The following is a 27,059-nucleotide window of genomic DNA, read 5'->3' as shown; positions in this document are numbered from 1 at the left end:
ACTTAAGCTTAAATATTAGTTTGTCTTTGGATTTTTTACCGGTTGTGCATTGTATTAATTAGATTTTACATTATAATTGATTGAACATGTATTTGTACTCATATTTTAAACCCATGAAGAATGTGTAATTGTATTATCTTTGTATTAATAGAAAAAGAACTTTGATTCAATCCTAATATCCTTACATTATCCTCAAGTACGAATTTCTGTATCATTAAAACGACTGGTTCAATCTTTAATATTCTTACACTATCCTCAATTATCAAAAGGGAAAAATGTGTATACCTTTTTTATTAATGTATAACAAGATTTAATATAGCGTAACTCTAAATAGATATTGAAAAAAACCCTAAAGAAATAAAAATGAAAATAAGATCAAAACTCTTGATCAGTAATTAATATATCAATAGAAATACATAATTTACAATAATGTTTGACAATCACTAGATACCAAAGGAGTTCAAGCATAGAAAGATTTTAGGCCAATTCTCTGTTGACTATCATCCAACGCGATTCTAAGGAATTGATGCGGACTGCCTTATCTTGGGCGCGATTGTACAATGATACGTTGGCTAACAGGAAAATTGAGATGATGAGTGATGATAGTATGCAGTGGACAGCACCGAAGGATAATTGGGTTAAATTAAATTCGGATGGATTGGTCGATTTGGATATAAATATTGCAGCAGTAGGAGGTCTCCTGCGGAACTCTGCTGGGGAATGGATTTTGGGATTTGCTAAGAAGTTTGTGATGTTTCGATATTCCAAGCTGAAGCTCGCTCGTTATTGGAAGGGCTCCAATTAGCGTGGGATAGAGGTTACCGAAATGTAGAGGTTGAGAATGATAATGCACTCTTAATTCAGATGATACGCAGTGGTATTTCTGAACCAACGGATGTATTCACACAATGATTTTCCAACCGATGAAAACTTTGGAGCCTGTTGTCGTCCAAAGTACTATTATAATAGCTGACGAAATAAATTTACCAGTTCCAATATGGGAAGCAAAACCCATCCTCATCTCACTAATTCTGGGCCATCCATGGTGCTGACAAGGTTATTTGAAGTCGATGTCTGTCTCTGTCTAGGTCTTCCCCGTCCTGAAAACCACCGAAACCAGCAGGGTCAAAGAAATATTTATTATCAATAGAAGTATCATGGAGGCCTCTGTACTAAGAGTCAAATTGTATTTTGTCATATTAATTTAAAAAAATAGGTAAATTAGTCATTATATGCTAATCAAAGAGCAAACTAGTCCTTTCGGTTCAAAATTTCATCAATTTCTTCTGTTAAAAACTGATGTGGTTGACAGAATAATTTGACAGTTTCACTAGTGTGCTACATGTACCTCATTCTGACGTATAGGGATCAATTTTTAATAGTAGAAGGACCAGTTTGCTCTTTAATCTAACATACAGGAATTAATTTGCCCTTTTTTTAGTAAATGGGACAAAATGCAATCTGACTTTTAGTATAAGAGCCTCCATGGTACTTTTACCATTTTTATCTTACAATGCATACATGTTGAAGTTTAGTCTCTCATAGGGGTGTAATTGAGCAGAATCGAGCCCATATACTGCCAAGCTTGAGCTCGACTCGAAATTCGGAGCTCAATACTCAAATCGAGCTCGGTCAAACATCTATTTTCAGCTCGAGCTCAGCTTAAGATATAATCGAGCTACTCGAGCTCAAGTTCGACTCAATAATTAAACTTTGGGTTAATAATATATATTAAGGACAATAACGTAATTTAATAATATAAAAATATAAAAATTCTGAAAATGCTCATGAGCCGTTCGAGTCAAGTATTACTAAGCTCGAATTCGGCTCGTTCGATAGCTTGAGCTAGAACTCGGCTCGATAATTACTGAATTGAACTCGAACTTTTTCGAGTCGAACTCAAGTAGCTTGGGAATACTAGTGTCTCAGTTACACCCCTAGACTCTCTCATCAAATCTGGAAGTATTAAACTTGACAATAAAACAACAAAAACTAATAAATTCCTCATATTCAATGCCTAACGGTGTTTGCTACATTGTCCTAGGTGAAAATGGTACAACCCTTCATCCTCCTAAAATACAAAATTCTACTCTGCAAGTGGTTAATTGAGTGGGACGAGATTCAGAATCTAACCAGAATCCTTCTTTTTCTTCAATGAAGTCTGCTTAGATTTCTTATGACCTTTCTCTATTTTGGTACAAACATCTTTGTATTTTTCAAGAACCCTTTCTTTCTCTTCAAGTAAACCTAACATCTCATATGCATCTGCTACCCTTTGAACTATTGATTTGTCTGTAGGCTTGCGACCAAAAGCTTCCAAGCCTTTGAAAAGCTTTATGATAACAATTAAAAATAGACCAACACAAAATATTGGAAAAACTAGTTAGTTATGAGAAAATAAGAATAAGCTGAACTTTTAATTAAGTAAAGCTCGAGAGAAAAAAAATAAAACGAAAACCTGTCAAAGATCTGAAAACCACCTGTACAATATTAAGCACTAACTTTTTAATATGCATATAGTTGATAGCTAGGGAACAAAAACATACCTTCACAAGATTCTCCAGCATGTTGTTTCGATAGTATACTGATATCATGAGGCCGCATAACTGCCAAGGCACTGAATGTAGATCAGCACTAACTTTCTTCACCCAAAATTGATGAGCTTCATCTGCTCTATTATCCATATCTAAAGCTCGTAATAGTTGTCCATATGTTCCCATTGTGTTTCCCTGCCCCTTGCTTAGCATCCATTTAACAACCTAAGAGGGAACAATAGTTGTTGAACTTGAATTCATATCCAAAGAGTTCACTTGACATGACTCATTATATTTGATGCAGGAGGTATTATAATATGCAATTTGCAAAATTTAATTTACCTTGTCTTTTACAAGTATAATAATTATTTATGTATTTATTCTTTAAAAAAGCAGCAAGTAGAGAAAAAGAAGTACTTGTAATGTGGGGAAGGCAGCAAGTCAAGCTTGGTATAGAGGTTGTTACCCTCTTTAAGAGGTTTGAGGTCCAAGATTGAATCCTCCCTCCCCCTTGTGTAAAAAGTGAGGAAGGCAAATACTGAATGAAGAGCCCTAATCAAACTATTCTGATAAAAGTGAAACTGTAAAGTTAAACATGTGGTACAGTGGGTAGAAACATCTATTCCTGTTAAAATGAAAAACAATTCTCAATAATAAACATCTATTATCGTTTGCAGTTCTTGCCCTAACCTACATCAAGAAACAAAAGAGCCAAATGCCAAGAAAAATATGCTCTTCTTACTACTAATTCACTTATTGATTCCAGAGCCCCAAGTAACCTGGATGGTATCTTCTTTCTTAACTTGAAATATAATTGTTAAGCATCTAAGCAAAAACCAATTGGAAATAGGCAAAAAGACCCCAACTTAAATATAAGACCATAGGAAACCCAACACTTAATAGATGAACAGTACTTGAGACTCCCCCCCTCCCCCCACATCTAGCTAACAAAGAAGACACATGAACAACCTCACAGGGTTGGTAAACCTCACATGGGGTTGGACAAGAAGAACAGAACGTGCCTAAGCTCCAATACCAATGCTAAGCATCCACCTAAAACCATTTCACAATAGATAGACTCGACTTGAGGTCGACCAGTTGAAGTGGGATTACACCTCTTAACGAATAAAATAAAATCACAACTAACCAGTTCAAGTGACTTTGTAGCGTCCGATACAAGGAAAAATAAATCATCCAGTGAGAGAGAGGGAAAGCTGATTAAAATTAAAAAAACAAATTGGAAAGAGTAATTGCTGATACCTGAACAACTCTATGCCACTGATGCTCCTTCTCAAGAGCAAGGATTACATTTTTAAGAGGTCCAATAGGAAAATTCTGCTCCCAAGCAACCCACGCATCAAGAGCACTGTAGACAGCTTCTTTACTGTCTTTGAGATCAAGAAGCTGCATAGATGGAGTTATTTTAGTAATTTAACAACCCAGTTTAGCATGCAAAATTAAAGCCAAGGAAAAAAAAAAGAAAAGAAAAAAAAGATGACATGCTGTTATACTTACTGTGGTGACAAGAAACTTAATTTTGTCCTTTCTTGAGACATTCTGCCCAATTTGGAGCTTCTGTTGACCTCCAACATTTGGCTTGGGATAAAGATTCGCGACTTGGTTATTACATTGATCCTTAAATAATTCCCACATCGGTTAAGGCAGTCAAATAAAATGAACTAAACAACTCAAAAAGTTGAATAACTTATCCAAAATAAAGCAGCATGTAGAAAACAGATTAACAAATTAATAAGATACGATATCTGTGTAAACCTCTATTATATTTGATAAATCATGCTTGTCCAAAAGATAAATAAACCCTTTTTGTACAAGAAAGAAATATGAAAAACTTCAAAATAATTGCTTAACCCTTCTTCCAATCATAGAACACCGTATTCAAACATGTTTCAAACTTTAAGGATCTGTCATGTTCCCTTCATTCTATTTTTGCAAGTCAAAAAAGTTCCTATGCTATTTATTCTTATAACAGTTGATATACATGAGAAATGAAGGAAAATAAATAGAGATAAGAGGATGGCTTGAAAGATTAAATGGAAATTACAGAAAAATGATATTTGATGACAAATTGAAAATTAATATTTGTGATAGATACCTATGCTGCTTTGTTTCTTCATAATCCCTAAAGAGTCTGTATTCAACATATACCTAGACACTGTATGTAAGTATGACCTTGCAAATTTATAACAGGAACGAAAAAAAACTTGCAAAACATTTTTGAGTATACCCATTCCAGACACATAATCGTATTCAACACTTCCCAGGAGTTTGAGTGACATAGCTAGTTAATCATTTTAAGTACCACTTAATATAATATTCCAAATTAAAACTTTAGGAATATTTAGTAGTTTAAATAAATTTATTTCATTCAACCAACAATATTTTACTTTTAGACCACATTATCCCAATGTCTTACTAATGGACCTTCTGTGCCATCTTCTATTGCGTAAAATCTCATTAGTTGTAAAATCACTACAAAATAATATATTACAACTTCAAAAACCTAATAAAAGCAGATTCATGCTTCTTCTCTTTTTAAGCAAATGCAGAATCAAGCTTTAGTTATTCGATATTTATCTTTTTTCAATTTATCAAATAAAATTAACTAAAAGTTGTTGTTTATTTATTTATAAAATTTGATTAAGAATGATGAACCTCCAATTGAAACTCATCCTGACTAGGAGTGCAGGGAAGCCAAGTCTTGCTCATACATGTATGTAATTGAGCTGTTGACTTAATAACAAATCTCTCTGTCACAAAGTATATGAGCTTGATTTTATCTTTAATGATATGAGGCAAATTGAATAGCTCACTATCTTCTAGAATCAATATCAAATTTGAAGAATAAAACCCTATCAAACTTAGCCCTATTTTAAGTTTTTGCGAGTGAAGTTCAAACATTTAACTCTGTTGATCAACTTGGTTAGAGTATACCACTAACAGTAAAATGACAAATGCTTCAACTTTTTGAAAAGTTAGAGCAACTCAATGACAACATATCAACAAAAGAACTTACCTTCACAACGTGGTCACAGTGTGCTTCTCTTCCTTGTCCTTTTGGAATAACCTATATAAACATAGTTAAAGAAATGAGCAAATCAGACGGCCTAGTTATTAACTGTCCAGTATCCCCCCGCTTTTATTTTTCTAATATATGCATAAATACATAAACATATTTATAAATTTTATACATGGATTACATGAAACCAGAAAAGGGTAACTCAAACAGAGACCGGTTCTTTACTTGGACTAAGAGAAAAACAGAGAAGTTCAGAAGCTGAGAATCTGAATAAGGAGAAGACATTAACCAGCCATCAAAGAATAGCAGAGTCTTCAAAGTTAGAAATATTAGCAGAGAAGGAAACCAAAGTTCTAACTTAAAAAAAAAAAAAGTTGAATTACATTGAAAACTCATTTCGTAATTTAATCAAACAGGTGATGGGGGTGACAGATTTCGGCACCAGTTACGAAAGAAAACTTGAAAACAAAAATATCACCTCATATGTAGCAAAGGAGCAACCTCTCATCAACGTTGATGTTGCAGGAAGAAAAATCCTTTGCGTGGAGTGTCCAGAAATCTATAAATAATAATGAAACAAGTATGTAGCTTTTAATTATATAAAAAGGAAAATAAAAGCGCATGATTTACATGGAAAAGGAGAAAAGAAAGAGTACTTTTTGCAATGCAAATCGCAGCATCAGAACGGATTGGATTCGATATGGCAATGGAAGAGCTAAAAGCGTGGTGGTGGCGCTGGTCTTTCAAGACGAGAGCGAGAAACAGGTGGAACTCGTAAATATGTTTATACGTACCTACTGGTTACTGGCTAATTTCTTGTCATTCAAAATAATAATAATGGTATAACCGAAGACAAAATAGGGACTGAACCTGCTCGGACAGAATTAGGTCGAGACGGGTTTACCGTTTACCCAAGGGTGGGATTTATTTGGGTCGTCATTACAATTTGTATTTCGGTTTGAGTTGTCTTTGGGCTGACACTATTTTTTATTTATTTGTATTTGGTAAAAGTGTTACGAGTTTAAGAATGATATTAATTTATTCTAATTTTTATATTTTTTAATTTCAAATACAAATTTAAAATTTATTTAGATTTATCTATATTTGTAAATTATTAACACAAATTCATTTAGGTTCGTTTATATTTTTCTTAAAATAAAATTATATTTATATTATTTTTATTTATTATAATTTTATATATAGTTATCTTAATATTTTTAAATGTTTATATTATAGTAATATTATAGATTTAATTTTATGTGCTATTATTTATATAATATATAAAAATAACATAATATAAAATATTATAAACTTAACAAAAGTAAGTAGGACGGAGCCGAGCTTGGGCCTTGAATGTTCAAACTCAAGCTCGACTCATATTTTAAATGAGACTGATTTTTTTGCCCAAGCCCATTTTTTAAACTTAATATTTTTGCTCAAATCCTCTCAAAATTTTGGTGGACTTTCGAGTTTGAGTGGATAACTCAACCATGAACAGACCTAGCATTTGAAAATTGGATAGTTGAATCAATCTCCCGATCCTTTCACAAATATTTTTGCCCAAATCCAAATAGCAAAGGATCAATTACCCGATCCTTTCACAAGTCAATATCCAAAAAATAATTCTAGATGGGTAAAGGATTCATCCTCTTTGGTTTTTAATGGCTAATTTTTTCTTAAGGGAGTGATTTCCTCTTCAAAACAATAAATTTCCTAATCCATTAACAAGTCAGTATCCATAGACAATTTTAGAGGGGCTAAGGATCAATCCTCTCTGATTTTTAATAGCTAGTTTTTTTTAAGGGTCATTTTCAAAGTAATCGATCCTTTATATCGAAATGCTATAATAATTTGTGTATTTAATGTTTCAACGAGTATAATAACTCTTTAGCTACATCAAATTGCTAGAATTCAACTAGAGGAGATAAATAAGGTCCCCAAACATTCAAATCAAACCAAGATATAAGTTCAAAAGATCAAAAAGTAAATATTTAAAGATTTCATCCTTTATTCTTTCTATATATAAATTTAATTTGTAGACACTTGTTAAAGTTCTTATTCTTTGTTCAAGTGTTTATTTGTATTTACTGAATACATAATCTTGTAAACCAATATCTTTGAAATGCCATTCATTGTGAGGTTATATGTTTTCCTTCAAAAGATAAAAATATTTGTAAATATTTAACTTTATTCAAATCTGTAAATGTTATACATTATTATGAAAATTAAGGTAAAGTAACTAAATAATTGAGTTAAAATCACTATAAATTCTTAAATATAATTTTTTTTCAGTCTTCGTAACTTTTTATTTAAAATATTAAATACCGATTTGTAATTTCAGAAATGGGAAATTCTCGATCTTGTTTCAAAGAAACTCATTACGTGAAAAATCTTCCGTGCGCACACACAAATATCTAACTTTTACCAAAATTTTAACATTTTCTGTTAGAAGTATTGGTATAGCGCTCATACAAATATTTAATTTTTTTTAGAAATATAGGTATAAATTAGAGATATTAGTAAAAGGTTAAATTTTTTGGCACAGCAGAATTGTCCGAAAATTTGAGCTGCTCTTTGCACATGTAACTGTATTTCCTACTAATGGAAATAGATAGTTCAAAGTATGGTCATATGAAGATAACAAACAAAAATAGGATCATAGAAGCACATTTTGCAGCTGTTGATGTTGAAGAGTCTATCTTGTTTGAACTTAGAAAACAGTTTTACAATGCAATGGCAAGAGTATGGAACCCACAGGAGAGGCATGTTGTAGAACCTGCCAACTCTTTCAACAGCAGCAACTCTACATTCCTTTAAACATCCAGAAAGTGCAGGGCCGACTCAATTAATAGCAAACGAGCAGTGGTAACTCAATGATTTGCCCCTTCTGAATGTCATGGAAACAAAAGCAAAAACACCAGTGTACGTTAAACATAAATAAGATATAGAGTTAAAGCTCATATATTTTGGCAGCCATTTATCTTTTATGGCAAACAAATGCACTTCTTCAGCGCTCATCATGTGATTGTAATGTTGATTGTATGTTAAAATTCTAAGATGAGCACTGAAGAAGTGCATTTGTCTGCCATGACGAGAACACTTAGAAGGTGAAAGCTGAGCCATGATGAAGAAGAAGATCACACACACAGCTGTTCTCAATGGTCAATGCAGATCAGAAAGATGAGCTTCTTCCATGTATCAAAGCTTTAGCAGAGTGGTAGAACAACGAAGGCTGACATTTTACCATTAACTAGATGTAACTAAATGGTAACAGTCAGCACCAGCTCTAGCGATAAATTCATGGTCAAAGACTGGTCCAAAAGGCAAGTCAAGATATGCAAAAGATTGCCATAGAGCACAATACTGGCTGCTGTCTGAATAAAGTTCTTAAGAATATCAACAATGTACCAGCAATATATGAACAAATAGTTGATATGCTCCAAGTAAACATTCGAAAGTGGTCATCGTAACCATAACTAAATCCTCAAGGAGAGTGATGATACTAATTCTAGTCATAGGGGCATTAAAACAGCCTCTGTCACTCCAGAATCCAGGACCTGAATGGTAACTTACATCATCCAACTTACTTTAAAGTCTGTCAAATAAGATATTATTCACAAGGAATACAGGAAAAACAGAAACTCAAAACTTGCTAATTACATGTATTATTGAAATATAATCATAAATCGAGATGTGCATTCCATATAGTATGAAATGGTCTGTATTTGCCACCAAACTTCAAAGCAACAAGTTCAAAGAAGTTAAAAATTTTGGCTTGGCACTTCGATTTGTGCAAGGCCTATTAGCATATGCAGCTAAAGATGAAATCACTACTACAATGATTTTGGATCATCTAGATGAAAGTTTGCTCAGAAAATAAAAAGCGGAAGGGAAACAATTTAGTTTAAGTGAGACAAACGCTACAAACTTGTAGGAGAAGTTTGATGATGTCGTTGGTGACCTGAGAGCTTAATATTGCTAGTTCGCTGATTTTCCTAGTGTTTCCCTGCCATTGTGTAGCATCATCTAATAAAAGACTAATAATTGATAACATATTTTTACATTTCTAAAGCATACAAGTAGATGGGGGTTTTGTTCTGACAATACCAAAGAACAACTAAACAAAATTTAAACTCAAAAGCAGCAAGTCATAGAGAGTAGAGACTAGCACGGAACAAAAACTTACCACATCAGACAACGGCAATTTATAAGATCCCTTTGCTACTATCTGTGAACAGTCACCTTTAGTCAAGGGACGGTTGAGGTATCTTTTTCATTTTCTAAGCCACAAAGAACATCCACTTGAGTCCCAATATATCATATATCAAATATCAAAATCACAAACAGAGCAAAAAGAAAAGAGGAGACCAATATCCCAAATTTCCCTCGCCGTGAATGGTCTCCTACTACCCATTTGGCTCTTGAAGGCACGGGACCAGCTGTAGAGACAGAGAGAGAGAGAGAGATGATGGTTACCGCTTTACCTTTCTAATGAGTATTGTTTACATCTTGCTAGAGCATCATAGTGATGGTTGTCCAATCGCCATGGCAATTAGACACATGGAATAGCTTATTTCTTTTTAGATTCATATAACAAGAAACAAAATCGTTTCTCATTCAGTAATTCTTACAGTAAAGGCTCTTTCTCTTTCACTTAAGTTCCCTCTCCATCATTCCATGATATCATCAATTCACCGTCACAGGTTTAGAAATTAATGGGACCTCAAGACATCCGATGCCTATAGGTAACACGGGATATATAAATATATGTGTGTGTGTGTGTGTACACGAAGCTCAAACATGCAATACTTTATTCACATCAGTTCCCTCAATAACTTCCAATTATAAACATCAATCTGATTTAAAAAGTCTAATCCCATCATACTTGGATTCTCAACAAACAGATGAAGATGAAACTAAGTAAACAATGAACAAATCCTGAGGGGCAACAAACAAACTAATAGATTTAAACAATAAAATGAAAAGCAATTTGATGTCAAAAATCAATCAAGATAATAAGCTTGGTATTCAGCAAGTTTCAATCAACCACCATTACTTTCATCAAAATCCAGCTGCACCAACAAGACAAAGATAAACAGAGTATGAGTGTAAAACCTATAGATCTTACAAATAATTCTGTATCAAACTTATATTCCTCCAAAAATCTTAACTTATTATTATCCAAACACGGAGTAACTTTAGATAGGACAATCCAATCTAGAAGTAGTCCACATATAAACAAGCAAAATTAGAGGCACCTTCTTCAGATTCATTTTGAAGTCTTAACACAGGTTAGATACACATGGATATTTGCATTTTACAATATGTAAACTCTTTTCATAACATTGTATACCATTAAATATGTAAAGAAATCAGATTCAAATGCTGCTTACAGCAATCATGCTCCAAATTCATTCTTAACAATCTAATACAAATAAAAAGCTAAGTAAAGAAGCATTCAAAAATAACATAGACCTTCAAAAGATCAAGAACAACCCAAAATTGAAAGGTAAAACCAATTACAAAAGAAACAATAATGAGTACTAATCCGGAAGAACAAGAAGCAGTAAAATTGAACTTAAAGTTTACTAGGTGCTAAGTAAGAAAAATCATTAAGCTGCTAAACTTTTCTTCTTTTTCTTATCCTTGACCTTGATGTCAATAGGGCATAACTTTTTTAGTGCAGTCTTCTTTTTCTTGGTTGAGATATTCGCATTGATTTCATGTTTTCTATCAGCCTCAGAGTTAGAGTCATTAATATGTTCTTGATTATCCATGTACTGAACGTCGTGTATCCTCCCCTTGTTTTTCTTCTTTTTCTTCGTCTTCTGATGGGAAGCATCGTCTTCCTCTTCTTCAACTTCTTGTTTTTCCTCCTTGGAAGAAGTATGGTGATCAGCATCAGCGAGAATCTTCAAACGCAAATCAGGCATAGCTTGAAAAAGAGGTAAAGCCAAGCTATCGAGCAACTTCAAATGAAACGACCTGATATTACCCCACTTGCTCGGCACACGCTCTGCAATCCCATTAATAGCAGCAATCACGTTTTCAACAATCTCCTTCTTTTCCAACGAAAGCTTCGCCACCTTCACCACACAGCAAGTCCCGCTACTCAAGAACAACATAGCAGAGGAACAAGCATTATGGATCTGCTCCTTCCAGTTGTTATGCTTAAGGTCAACAGGCACTGGAATCTTCTTCTTCTTGAAAAACTGCTTCCCCAATAACCGAGGCAGAAGTGGGATAATTCTCTTATCAGCGAAAAACATATCATATGAATCACAAAGCTTCCTTTTGGCCTCGAAGGGCTTATAATCAGTCTTGAGCTTGGACAGCTTAATGACCTTGTTGATGGGTATGTTTTCCGACTTGATTTTCTTAGACGCAGCGTCTTTTGTGATACCAGACTTGGAGCGGTCATCGATGAATAAGCAAAGCTCGGCGGGATCATCGATGATGGGGTGAGGGAGAGGGACTTTGATGGGGTTAACGCGAGCCTTCTGAGGGATTTTCTTGAGGCTGACGATGAGATATAGGAATTCATCCTGTTCAAGAAGTTGGGGTTTTTGGGCTTGGGACTGAGAATCTCTCCATTTGAGCAGAGCATTCACAGCCTTCTCCACATTCAATTCGGATGAAGCAGCCGCTCCCGCTACTCCCATGTTCTTCGCCATCTTCCTTCTTTCTTTCTATTTTGCTAGGGTTTTATTCACTTTTTCCCCTGCCGCCAGTTAGGGTTTAATAAACGTCACAAAAATTAGTCGCTTAGCCGGGCTAATGTTTTTATAATTATTTCATTTATATTTTATCAAATAAAAATCATTTCTGTATTTTTGGGTAAACTACATACATAGTCATTCAATTATCAAAAATTTACATTTTAGGCATTTAAAATAAAAAATTGTAATTTAAACACCCACATTACATTGTTCATTCATTTGAGTGACTCTCTTAAGCTAACTATTTATATACAATTCATGCAAAAACGATGAATTTAAGTTGTTTTTGGTGTTTTATGCATGTTCGAGATTATTACCTTTTTCTTTGCCTCATTACTAGTTTGTCTAGAAAGAGGCTTCAGGTTGTTTAAATTCAACAACCCACTCTATTCAGTAGCAAAACTCTAAAATTGAGTTCAAACGACAGGGTTCATCAATTTAAAAAATGGATATACTCTTTCCTAATAATATTTATTTTAATTTTAAATTCGCAGATATATTTTGTATTGAAATGATTACTTAATTGTTCCTGCTATGTTAATTTTAGAGATGAAACAATCTCCAAAATTAGGGCTTTCAATCGACGACAAGGATGTTAGTATTTCTCTGCCTACAATTCAAGAAGCAAAAAACAAAATTTCTCAGATCGAGTACATCTTTTGCAGCCAACTGTACCCAAATTTCCAGTCGAAATGTAAAGCTTGAAGAAAATATGTGAAGAGGCTAAAGATGCATTGAAGAAGTTGTACCATGTGGCATTCGTTGACAGGTTCATGTGTAAAAAAAATATCGTGTCAGAATTCCCTTTTTTTTTAATGGACGTAACCAAAATGACTTATACAAGGTCAACGATCATGCTCATACAAACCAAGCTTCTGCATTTTTTAGTTTTACTTTTGAAAATTAAGTTCTAATGTTAAATATATATTTGCAATAGATAAAAACTAAGCTATAATTTATATGTAACACCCCTAACCCATCTCCATCGTCGAAGTCGGGTTATGGAATATTACAACGTCAATTTATACATTTCTCATTACTTAATCATAAATATCTAAATCATATTGCAATTATTACAAACATACACTTATGAACCTTAAATCAAGTTTACGGGACCTTAAAAATAGTTTGAAAATATTTTGGGGTTGATTAGAAACAAAACGAAAAATTTAGAAAAAAAGTTGAAAATTTTGAAAACAGGGGACACACGGCTGTGTGTCATAGCCCAGACCGTGCAGACGTTTGAAATCCAAACACACGACCATGTCCCAGCCCGTGTGTCCACCCGTGTGTGCATTCAATGTTGGGTCACACGGTCGTGTCGCAGGCCATGTCTCAGACTGTGTAATTAACTGTTTTAAGACACACGGCCGTGTCGCAGGCCATGTGAAACGTGTACCTAAATCATTACAATGCACGGTCGTGTGACAGCTCGTGTCCCAAGCCTTGTGCACCAAATTTTGCTTCCAAAATAAGCCAATTTTTACATCTATATTGGTTCTCAAGCCAAACCTAAAGCCACATTAAAACCATGATCAAAATTGTCCTTAAGTAAGTAAAAAATATATATACATATCAAAATCCTACAATTCATGTGCCTAACCAATGTGCCATTTAAAGACACCTTAACAATAATTTAACATTCAATAAAGTAAGATAAGTAGATACATAACTCAAACTAAGCTCTCACATTCTAACATCAACCAAATGACCAAACATATATATATATATATATATATATATATATATATATATATATAGACATGAGTACATATATATAGACCTTTTTTCTAATACTAATTCAAGCACATTGATAAACCGTAATTTATACATATTTTTTATCCCATGCTTAGCACATTTATGGATGATTTCTCCTTAGATTTGGTGAATTTGATGCTCCTAATTCTTTAATTTCATGTTTTATACTTAGGTGAGCATAAGAGAATAAAAAGAGCGAGAAACGGGCCAAAAATGGAGAAAATGGACCCATATGGAAAATCAACACGGCCTGGACTTCCTCACACAAACGTGGCACGTGGCCGTGTCCATTTGGTAGGATCGAAGCACGACTTACACGGGTTGACTACACGCCTGTGCTTATTTAATAGCCTTGACCACAGGCCTCTAAATAGAATTGCTCTGAACAGTTTATGGACAACTTTTTACTTAATTTTATTTTTACTTTCAATTGTAACCTAGATTTCTTTTCAGTTGTAGTTTTCATTTTAGTTTTCTATTTTTTTATGAGGATCAGATTTTAGATCAATCAACTCTTCAATGGATTACCATTCGCTCTTTTATAATTATATCAAAATTTTTCTTATCTATGTTTTTTATCTGTTCTTAATGTTTATATTTTCCATCAATTGCATTGTATGTGTTAAATCCATGGGGAACTAATCTGGTAAGGGAGATTAATGAGTGGATGTGAGATTAATTAACATTTATGTAAGGTTTTTTAGCGGATCAGTTGATTGGGATAGGCAACGAAATAAGCGATATGGCTTCGAAAGTTCTTAACCAATCTTGAAGTCATTCCTAGTATGAACAAGGTATAACACTTTATCGTGATAATAGTGATGTAATAGCTAATACCAAGGAAATAAAAAGTCACAAGAGGACCAAACACATTGATCGAAAGTATCACTTGATATGAGAGGTAATAGCAGTAGGAATAGTAGATGTTGTGAAAGGAGCTTCTGAAGATAACCTTGTGGATCCGTTTACTAAGACTCTTGTAACTAGAAGTTTTAAGAAACATGTCAAGGATATAGGAGTGCGAAACATGACACATTTACTTCACTGGGGCAAGTGGAAGATTTTTAGGAAATGTGTCCATATTGTAGTAAAGATGTAATTGTTTTCTACATATTTGAACGATGAATAAATAAATAAAGTTAATTTCATATTTCACTGTTATATTTTTTGGGTTTCTATCTTTCATGTTTTGCATACATAGCAAAATTATGACAAGCAAATATTAGCTCATTGATTGTGTAAGTTTAAACTGATGATGAGTAGCATTGTAAAATGTTTACATTGCGAGAAAGATAACTTGTTTTAGTAGATAAACTAAACAAGTCTGTAATCCCGTAAAGAATCAAAGTGAACATTTGATTCAAACATTTAGATATAAGTGGAGGCTTATGCTCTAAAGATGATCAAGCCTACAGCTGATATGTTAGGTACATGACTTGTGTATGGCATGGTTTTACTAAAAACAATGGAATCCATAACTCGATCAAAGATTTAACGATATCCTTTCATCGACATTGTATGGATTGATAAATATGGAATGTGGCCACAGGTTGCTTGTTCTCGAACGAACAATTTATCATGGTCATTTTTTGGCAGTGATCATATTAATCATTAAGAAGACACAATGGTGACAATGAGATAAAGTAGGATTGTATTGAGTAAATGTATTTAACTTAAAGGAATCAATGATATTATATGAGGGTAACACACACATGATGAGGTCATTGGACAAAGCAGTTGGATGAATTGTTTTCGTAAAAAGTATATAATAAGAAGTTTTCAATCATGGTACTTCTTATGGACTGACTCCATAATTAAGTAAATTTTGAATTATCAGAACGATGCTTCTAGATATAATTGCAATTACTAGAGCCTAATTGTGTATGTCCGGCTGGTCCCTCTACTAACTCAACAAAAGTTCGATTAGACTGCATTTGAATAAAAAAAATTCTACAACTTTGGAAATAATTTAATTGAGTCGATTTATTTGATATGAAATTAAGTTGGGAGGTTGTGAAAATTGTTCAATTAGAGAATTTGATTAAAGAATTTTCTTGAAAAATTACTTTTGGAAAATCTCAATGATTTTTGAGAGAATAAATTTTGATCAAACAAAATTAAATTAATAAATTTTGATCAAACAAAATTAAATTAATAAAATTAATTAAAATAAATATGATATTTTTTGGAAATTAATTTTCAAGTCAGACAATTGGTCTAATGGGTAATTGAACTTAAAAATTGGACTTGAGATCGAAAACTAGAATCGAGAACCAAAAATTAAGATTAAGACCTAAATCTGGTTAAACCAAGCCCAGTATGTGAAATCGGACTGACGATCCAACTGGTGGCTGGACCAAACCGGTCGGGTCATCCCTGGCCTGAACCGGTTAGGTTGTCACAGGCCTGAACCGAACCAGCAACAGTCGAATTGCTCAATGTGTCTTGAGGGTATCATGCCTACGATGACACCGTCGGCCACGGTGGTGGTGGCGGTTGTGACGGCGGCATTCCAGTGGCCGACGGATGATCAGCAACATTCTTCGATGGTTGAGTAGTGGGAGAATTGCACTCCTACTAAGACTTTATCCGATAATTTGATTTCAATTAGTTATTCTAAAATAATATTATTTTAATAAATTTAATATTAAATTAAATTTATTATTTATCTTGATAGTGTTTTATTAATTTAATATTAAAGTGATTATGTTAATATTAAGTTTAATCTAATACTTATGATAAGTATTAGATTAAACTTAATATTAATGTGATTAAGTTTATTTTAGTTGAACTATCTAAACTCTTCTTATATAAAGAGAGTCTTGTGTAATTATTTTACACAAACTTAAGTTGAAGAGAAAGTAGTAGAAAGAAAATTCTCTGAAGAAATTATTTTAGAATATTTTTAGAGATATTTTTCTTATTTATAACTTGGCTTAGAAACGTTTGAGCGTGTTTTCAACTTAAATTTTGATCTTAGACATCTCTAATCACCCACAAATAGTTAATGATTTCAAGATTAATTTAAAATTCATAAATTGATTTTTACCCTATTTATAAGATTTATTTAAATTGATTCAATATTTAAAATCTCAAACATTTTCGAGACTTCAACTTCGTATGTGTTTCAATGACATCTCTCATCCATACCGAATGTTGAGACGAGTAATGTAACGCCCCGTACCCGAGACCATTGCCGGAGTCGAACACGAGGTGTTAATAGACTTAATTCATTACTTCAACAGCTCATACAATTCATTTTAAAATTTCCAGACAAGCTGGCTAACTGCATCATAGTCGCTTTAAAAATCATATCTCAAGTTCCGAAACTCGAAATCCAATTCCGTAAATTTTTCCTGAAACTAGACTCATATATCTATCTATTAATTTTTTTCTAGAATTTTTGGTCGGGCCAATTAGTACAGTTTATTAATTAAAGTCTCCCCTGTTTCAGGGTTCGACTACTCTGACCTCTGTGTATTACGAATCAGATATCTCCCTCTACAGAGCTTCAATGACTATGCCGTTTGTCTCTAATAAAACTAGACTCAATAAGGAATCTGTTCATATAAAGCATGACTTCTAATTATCTTTGTAAAATTTATGGTGAATTTACAAAGTCAGAATAGGGGATCCAGAAATCGCTCTGGCCCTATTTCACAAAAATTTAAACATCTCATAAAATATAACTCATATACCTGTTTTGTCCCATCCATATGAAAATAGACTCATAATTCTTCAATTCCATATATTATTCATCATCTAATTATATCTCTACTATTTTTAGTGATTTTTCAAACTCACGTCACTGGTGCTGTCTGAATCTATTTTATGGTAAATTTTACCTATTTCATGATTTCCATGGATTAGCTAGCAATTTAGCATACATAACACCAAATATGATCATGATTAGCCATTCCAATGGCTAATCATTACCAAGCATTTCCATACCACTCAATAACCATATCATAAGACCATATATACAAAATGATTATAATGCTATACATGCCATACTCAAAATATACAAGCCATTATGCCAAGATGGTATACGGATAGTGTGAGCGAGCCTCCGACCGCTCCCGATTTCGAGCTGGCTTGTCAAAACTACAAGGAATGAAAAGGAGGGAGTAAGCATAAATGCTTAATAAGTTCACATGCAAATAGCAAGTAACATAACCATATAAGCAAACATAAAACATCATTTGCATAATCATCACCAAGATATTCATATCACATTTTCATTTATCATCTTACCATATTGTTGTTATATCGATTTTTCAACCCGAGGGTTAAGTACATACCTGTTCAAAGTACCCATTTCACAACATTTACCAATACGTCCCTTTCATCTTGAGTATTCCTCCATTTCAGTAGAACTTTACCCGTTGAACACATCGGAATATAATTCGGATACATGGAAAGTTTGCACATAAGTGCCACATATGTAGCCAAGCTACCATGTAACCCGCCCATAAGTGAACTCGGACTCAACTCAACGAGCTCGGGTGTCCGCATCCATAAGTGAACTCGAACTCAACTCAACGAGCTCGGATGCCTAGTTACATCTCTCGAACTCGGACTCAACTCAACGAATTCGGACATTCGCATCCATAAGTGAACTCGGACTCAACTCAACGAGTTCGGATTCTCAACCATCCTAGTGACATGTCACTTGTATCCTAATCTATTCCTAAGGTTCAAACGGGCTTTTTTCCTCGGTCTCACATCTTTGCCGTCTTCCACGAAATATCGGAACCGATACTCGGTGATAGTTCATACTCATCAAGTAATTCACATAATTACATATTATTCAACAATAACCACAAAGCATAATATTTCATGATAATAATCAGCTTCATATCATATAAACAACATTAAATTGCTTAAAATAACAATTATGTTACTACATTTACACATGAACTTACCTCGTATACGAAAATGACTAATTTTACCATTTCGTCCACAACTTGGTATTTTCCCCATTTTAGCCCGAATTTCAGTTTTCCTTGCTCTATCATTTAAAATATAGTATAATTAGGACTCACATTATTCAAATTGACCCAAAATCATATTTTAGAAAAATTACAATTTTGCCCCTAAACTTTTGCATATTTACACTTTTGCCCCTAGGCTCGGGAATTAAACTTTATTCCTTATTCTTATGTTTTATAACATGCTGATCATTTTTTCCTTCTATGGCAACATCAAATTCTCACTCTAACATGTACTTATGACTATTAGGTATTTTTACCGATTAAGCCCTTTTGCTCGTTTTCACTTAAAACCGAGTAGCACAAGTTGTCTAACATAATTTAAAACCTCATATTCTATCATAAAAGACCAAAATACACAAATTTAAACTATGGGTATTTTTCCAAATATGAACCCTAGGTTGAATTATTGCTAGCATAAGCTTAATTGAGCTACCAGGACTCAAAAAACGTAAAAATCATTAAAAACGGGGCTTGGAATCACTTACTATGGAGCTTGGAAGCTTGAAACAAACCCTAGCTATGGAGAACCCTTGAAATTTCGGCCTAATGAAGAAGATGGACAAAAATTGGCTTTTAATTTTGTTTTTAATTCATTTTAATAACTAAATGACCAAAATACCCTTACTACTAAACTTTCCAAAAATTCCTTCCATGTCTTAATTTTGTCCATGAACTTAAAATTGGTCAAATTGCTATTTAAGACCTCCTCATTAATATTCCAAAACAATTTCATACTAAAAACTTCTAGAATGCAAGTTTTGCAACTTATTCGATTTAGTCCCTACTTTCAATTTAAGCACTTTAGGCATAGAATTTCATCACGAAATTTTCACACAATCATGCAATCATATCATAGACCTTAAAATAATCATAAAATAATTATTTCTATCTCGGATTTTGTGGTCACGAAACCACTATTCCGACTAGGCCCAAAATCGGGATATTACAACTCTCCCCCTCGTGGATTTTCGTCCCAAAATCTTACCGAAAAAGTGGTCTTCACTTTTAATCTCATATTCGGTGTCAAGAACTTGCACTTAGAGTGTACCTCAATACATCTCTTCAATTTCTCATATGATCTAAAAGCTTACGTCTCAACTCTCAACTGTTCTTAAACTTTCAACCCTTCTCAGTTTCCCATGATATCATGACATAAAACCCGGATCTCAACTTGATTTAATGGAGACCTGAATTCCAAGAAATCCAATAATCAAAGAGACCTGAAATTCCATGAATATGATGAGTAGGAATTCATTCAATACAGATATGATTTATAGATCTCGCCAAACATTTAACAATAGGATACATCACATTTTCCTCTTTCCGCCATAGAAATAATTCTGATATGGCCTCAAGAATAATCCTTCTCATTTCCATCCCAATATCAACACTGACAAGGATAATTTTGATAGATCCCAATGCTCGGCTTTAAACCCTTTAACAACTCCGATTTTATGTAACATCAGATGCTCTAAACTATCACATTACCTTACTGTCTTGAAACACATCACAATTCATACAACAGTACATTACTGAAAATCAGGAAGTCTTTACTCAATGTAGACTAATCTAGTTCGACACTTGATTACCAATATTCTCATCTATCCGAACTCATCAACATGTAATAAACTTTTCAAACTTTCACAATATGGAAACCTTATCATTCGTAGTGACTTAAACTAATATCCAACTCTTTTATAATAAATATACACTTCTCGCTCAAACTATTTACTCTTTTATCCGTACAAAATGAAATTCTATTATCGACTTGGGAAAAATAATCCGACATAATTGTCACATGAAATCTTTCAAATAAATAATTTATCATACCGAAATGAAACTCGCTTTTATCACCTATGCCTTTACGATGTCAAATCCTTACACGAAATTAGAAAAATCCCAATACTAAAATCACCGCATTACTAAGATCAAATTAGAACTATAGTCATATTTGACATGATTATCACGAGCTGAAGAACGCACTTCGAACGCGAGTCATAATTGACAAATTATGGAACAAAGATAATAAGGAAACCGAATAAAGAAATCCAAGATAGAGAAATCCAGAATAAAGAAATCCAGAATAAAGAAACCCAAGATACGATACTATGCCGGAGAATCAAAAACCAAACTCATAGAGAAAATACAAAATACCCCGATAATTCTTCAAAGAAAGAAAGTCCAGAAGGAAACATCATTTAATCCCACTGAAATCAAATATAACAAGATCAATATATCTTCCCATACATATATATCAGATGAAGCATCAAGTAGAAGAAACAGAATCATAATATCATACGTATTCTCTCATCAATTCTTATAAGACGAAATGAAATAGAATACCCGATGAAATAGAGCAATATAAATTATAAACCAGTCAGACTACCAATGCTTTCATCCAACACCAGAATTAGAAGACATTCCCATATAACAAGAATTTCTTCAGAAGATTAATAGCCATAGAAATATTTACGAGAACGGGTAAACACATAGAACATCTCAAAAGAGACTGCTAAATCATCTAGTCATAATCATCACACTCGGATAGTTCACATTTCAATTATCATTTCCCCAACTAGTTTTGCCGTCACAAATTTCATATTAAACCATTCACTAAAGAAGGCCAATTCTGAATAAATTTCGATTTACACTTTTTCGACCTTGCACCGAGTAATTCGGTTTACCAAGGAGAATTCCTTTTCTAATCGGGACGAAGGTATAACTCCAATAATCTTTACGTCAATCGATACTTTCTTGGCTCGACTTTACTTATCAGCTCATTTTCAATCTCTAATCATACTTATAATTATTCTATCACTGTACTCTTTGGGTTCTCAACCGGAAACTTATTCAATACAAATCTCATGAAATTCCATTATAAGTACCACTTCGGTAAGGGGGAGGGGTTGTAGGACCTCTGACTCGACTTTCTTATACATACACATATGACATACACATATGACACAACTTCCATCATCATAGTAACATCATCAAAATCATGTCATTCATTCATGTTGGCTTACACCAATTTTCCTATTGTCCCATTTAGACAATATACTTATGCATACATTCTATGTTTTCTAGCCAGCTTTGCTTATCCATTCATTTAATTAAATTAATTCATGCTCATAACATTATATAAGACCAAACAAACATAGATATTTGCATCACAATCACAACTTTCATTTCGTGCATCATCATGTACATATCATTACAATCATATAATTCAGTCCAACAATTTAACATAGATAAGTTCATTTCATTATAATCCTTTATCTCATAAAAATTATATATCATTAACATTTATCAACATTCGACTTCCAAATCAAGACGAGGACATTTTCACTCGTATCATAATATTATGACCTTTATTCATACCTCTACTACTTTCTATATATTCCGTTCATCTTATCAAGTAAGCCACATACACTACATCATATGAGCATTAAGCAAATATGAATATTTACCACAACATGAACTTTCATCTCACATATTATCACATATGTATCATAAACTTTTATTCATACTTTTCTGAACCGAGACTTATCATAATCATAACTTTACTCAAATACCTTCACATAACATTGAACATGGTCGGCACAGCTCGGTTGGAGAGTACCCTATCTAAATAAGACGGTACTCATACGCGTCGGAAGACATCACACTATCACAAATCAGTGGCATGTATAGCTAAACTTTTACACATGCTCGGTTAGTCCGAGAACCGACTAAACCTGTTCTGATACCACTAAATGTAACGCCCCGTACCCGAGACCATTGCCAGAGTCGAACACGAGGTGTTAATAGACTTAATTCATTACTTAAACAGCTCATACAATTCATTTTAAAATTTCCAGACAAGCTGGCTAACTGCATCACAGTCGCTTTAAAAATCATATCTCGTGTTTCGAAACTCGAAATCCAGTTCCGTAAATTTTTCCTGAAACTATACTCATATATCTATCTACTAATTTTTTTCTAGAATTTTTGGTCAGGCCCATTAGTACAGTTTAATAATTAAAGTCTCCCCTGTTTCAGGGTTCGACTACTCTGACCTCTGCGTATTACGAATCAGATATCTCCCTCTACAGAGCTTCAATGACTATGCCGTTTGTCTCTAATAAAACTAGACTCAATAAGGAATTTGTACATATAAAGCATGACTTCTAATTATCTTTGTAAAATTTATGGTGAATTTACAAAGTCAGAACAGGGGATCCAGAAATCGCTCTGGCCCTGTTTCACAAAAATTTAAACATCTCATAAAATATAACTCATATACCTGTTTTGTTCCATCCATATGAAAATAGACTCATAATTCTTCAATTCCATATATTATTCATCATCTAATTGTATCTCTACTATTTTTAGTGATTTTTCAAACTCACGTCACTGGTGCTGTCTGAATCTATTTTATGGTAAATTTTACCTATTTCATGGTTTCCATGGATTAGCTAGCAATTTAGCATACATAACACCAAATATGATCATGATTAGCCATTCCAATGGCTAATCATTACCAAGCATTTCCATACCACTCAATAACCATATCATAAGACCATATATACAAAATGATTATAATGCTATACATGCCATACTCAAAATATACAAACTATTATGCCAAGATGGTATACGGATAGTGTGAGCGAGCCTCCGACCGTTCCCGATTTCCGAGCTCGCTTGTCAAAACTACAAGGAATGAAAAGGAGGGAGTAAGCATAAATGCTTAATAAGTTCACATGCAAATAGCATGTAACATAACCATATAAGTAAACATAAAACATCATTTGCATAATCATCACCAAGACATTCATATCACATTTTCATTTATCATCTTACCATATTGTTGTTATATCGATTTTTCAACCCGAGGGTTAAGTACATACCTGTTCAAAGTATCCATTTCACAACACTTACCAATACGTCCCTTTCATCTTGAGTATTCCTCCATTTCAGTAGAACTTTACCCGTTGAACACATCGGAATATAATTCGGATACATGGAAAGTTTGCACATAAGTGCCACATATGTAGCCAAGCTACCATGTAACCCGCCCATAAGTGAACTCGGACTCAACTCAACGAGCTCGGGCGTCCGCATCCATAAGTGAACTCGAACTCAACTCAACGAGCTCGGATGCCTAGTTACATCTCTCGAACTCGGACTCAACTCAACGAGTTCGGACATTCGCATCTATAAGTGAACTCGGACTCAACTCAACGAGTTCGGATGCTCAACCATCCTAGTGACATGTCACTTGTATCCTAATCTATTCCTAAGGTTCAAACGGGATTTTTTCCTCGATCTCACATCTTTGCCGTCTTTCACGGAATATCGGAACCGATACTCGGTGATAGTTCATACTCATCAAGTAATTCACATAATTACATATTATTCAACAATAACCACAAAGCATAATATTTCATGATAATAATCAGCTTCATATCATATAAACAACATTAAATTGCTTAAAATAACAATTATGTTACTACATTTACACATGAACTTACCTCGTATGCGAAAATGGCTACTTTTACCATTTCGTCCACAACTTGGTATTTTCCCCATTTTAGCCCGAATTTCAGTTTTCCTTGCTCTATCATTTAAAATATAGTCTAATTAGGACTCACATTATTCAAATTGACCCAAAATCATATTTTGGAAAAATTACAATTTTGCCCCTAAACTTTTGCATATTTACACTTTTGCCCCTAGGCTCGGGAATTAAACTTTATTCCTTATTCTTGTGTTTTATAACATGCTGATCATTTTTTCCTTCTATGGAAACATCAAATTCTCACTCTAACATGTACTTATGACTATTAGGTATTTTTATCGATTAAGCCCTTTTGCTCGTTTTCACTTAAAACCGAGTAGCACAAGTTGTCTAACATAATTTAAAACCTCATATTCTATCATAAAACACCAAAATGCACAAATTTAACCTATGGGTATTTTTCCAAATATGAACCCTAGGTTGAATTATTGCTAGTATAAGCTTAATTGAGCTACCGGGACTCCAAAAACGTAAAAATCATTAAAAACGGGGCTTGGAATCACTTACTATGGAGCTTGGAAGCTTGAAACAAACCCTAGATATGGAGAACCCTTGAAATTTCGGCCTAATGAAGAAGATGGACAAAAATTGGCTTTTAATTTTGTTTTTAATTCATTTTAATAACTAATGACCAAAATACCCTTATTACTAAACTTTCCAAAAATTCCTTCCATGTCCTAATTTTGTCCATGAACTTAAAATTGGTCAAATTGCTATTTAAGACCTCCTCATTAATATTCCAAAACAATTTCATACTAAAAACTTCTAGAATGCAAGTTTTGCAACTTATTCGATTTAGTCCCTACTTTCAATTTAAGCACTTTAGGCATAGAATTTCATCACGAAATTTTCACACAATCATGCAATCATATCATAAACCTTAAAATAATCATAAAATAATTATTTCTATCTTGGATTTTGTGGTCACGAAACCACTATTCCGACTAGGCCCAAAATCAGGATATTACAAGTAAAGAGTTTTATAACATTAGTTGTGGCCTTGAAAGCAAAAAAAGTCTTGCCCTAAGGCAATACATGAATAATATAAGAGGAAAATAATAAGTAATTCGTAAAAGAAAAAAGAAATTACAAAACAATTTTCAAAAAATTAAATAATTTTACATCTAACCTATTAAATTGAGTGTAGCTCATCATAATCTCATGTTAAAAGTGTTTATAAGAGAACTCCCTACAAATTCATTTTAAAGAAGTTTAGGTAACAATGAAAATATTAATTTATTTAAATTCCATGTCACTCAAGTTAAGTTTTATTTTTTTGAGAGCCATAAAGGTAAACAAACAATTTTTAAGTTAAAGTTTTTTGGTAACTCTAAAGTTACCGCTTTTGAGTTAAATGATAATTTTAACTTTTAACTTTTATATAATATTTATACTGAATATGCAATTATTTTAATTTAATATAAATTTTAATTATTTTATATTAAAATTAATATTAAAATTTATTAAAAATATAATTTATATACTCAAATTAAAATTTACAAATAATTAATATTAATTACTTAAAAAATTTAAAATTTATATTACAAATATATCAAAGTATCAATAATGAGTCAAAATAAATTATTTTCATATACTTCACACAATGTAAACTTAAAATTTTGAAAGATATAGTCAGTTTGTGATATTTATAGTAATAATTTTTTTTCTAAAAAGTACCAATGCTTTGTGTGAGATAGATACTAGATGTTCTCGGCTTTCAACCGAACGACCTTCTCCACTATTCTCGAACTACATCACTTTGAGTGTGGGCTTGAATAATCACAAATAAAACACAAAATCAAAAACATTTTATTAATTTCAGTGAGAAAATAAATTTCTCTCAATAGAAACAGACAAAATTGTTATTCCCAAAAAGTATAATTTATACTCATAAAATAAATTATCACTATTTTCAGGTAGAATAGCAATATCTCAAAGTTGTATTATTTTAGCCTTACTAGTGCAATCTAATTTTAAGGAGAGATAGAATAATATTGGTTGAATTAGTAAAATACAAATAATACTTATAGGATAGAAAAACTAGCCCCGAAAGGGGCGACACACCCTAGTTAAATATACTAGGTTATCACCCCTCCTATGTATTATTGTCCTCACATGATTTTTGCATGTAAATCAAAATAGAAGCAAATATTAGCTCACTGGTTGTCTAATGTTTAACTAATACTAAGCGGTATTACGTGGTTAGATTGTAATAAGGAAAGACAACTTATATTAGTAGACAAACCTAAACATGTTTTTAGTCTAATTTGAAATGAGCAAATCGATTTAAATACAAATATGTCGTCTATCAAGTCTAATTGGGGAGATGTCTTATTTTGGGCATCAGAGCGGATGACTCCCAGAAGATAGAAACATAAATGTAACTGACTGGACTGACAATACATCAGACAGGACCCAAATAGAATAGATCCTGTATTTGTTTATAGATTTATTCACTTG

The 27,059-nt window shown here is 33.0% G+C and overlaps 2 protein-coding genes across 2 annotated transcripts; both read right to left on the bottom strand.

Annotated features, from left to right (window-relative positions):
- Window positions 1-370: 370 nt before the first annotated feature.
- Window positions 371-6,579, bottom strand: LOC108454474 (pentatricopeptide repeat-containing protein At4g18975, chloroplastic). The gene is made up of 8 exons (XM_017752946.2): window positions 6,228-6,579; window positions 6,050-6,130; window positions 5,569-5,619; window positions 4,050-4,169; window positions 3,795-3,938; window positions 2,547-2,759; window positions 2,134-2,332; window positions 371-1,100 (listed from the first exon to the last, which is right to left on the bottom strand). Exons 1-8 carry the CDS (start codon window positions 6,249-6,251, stop codon window positions 1,018-1,020), a joined length of 915 nt encoding a protein of 304 aa, XP_017608435.1. The 5' UTR covers window positions 6,252-6,579; the 3' UTR covers window positions 371-1,017.
- A 4,307-nt stretch (window positions 6,580-10,886) lies between these two features.
- Window positions 10,887-12,341, bottom strand: LOC108454086 (uncharacterized). Its single transcript, XM_017752403.2, has one exon. The coding sequence runs from the start codon at window positions 12,243-12,245 to the stop codon at window positions 11,184-11,186; it is 1,062 nt and encodes a 353-aa protein (XP_017607892.1). The 5' UTR covers window positions 12,246-12,341; the 3' UTR covers window positions 10,887-11,183.
- Between the last annotated feature and the right edge of the window lie 14,718 nt (window positions 12,342-27,059).

The sequence above is a fragment of the Gossypium arboreum genome, chromosome 9 (genome assembly GCF_025698485.1).
Source record: "Gossypium arboreum isolate Shixiya-1 chromosome 9, ASM2569848v2, whole genome shotgun sequence".
Lineage (NCBI taxonomy): Eukaryota > Viridiplantae > Streptophyta > Magnoliopsida > Malvales > Malvaceae > Gossypium > Gossypium arboreum.
This window is presented reverse-complemented; position numbering and strand designations above follow the sequence as displayed.

What these genes read in the sequence shown, in the direction of transcription:
- LOC108454474 (XM_017752946.2), bottom strand. Translation starts at nt 6,251, where the DNA reads ATGCTGCGATTTGCATTGCAAAAA. An exon ending in ACTGTGACCACGTTGTGAAG is followed by an intron (nt 4,170 to 5,568) that starts GTAAGTTCTTTT and finishes GAATTATTTAAG; the next exon opens with GATCAATGTAATAACCAAGT. An exon ending in AGTGGCATAGAGTTGTTCAG is followed by an intron (nt 2,760 to 3,794) that starts GTATCAGCAATT and finishes GTTCCCTCTTAG; the next exon opens with GTTGTTAAATGGATGCTAAG.
- LOC108454086 (XM_017752403.2), bottom strand. Translation starts at nt 12,245, where the DNA reads ATGGCGAAGAACATGGGAGTAGCGGGAGCGGCTGCTTCATCCGAATTG.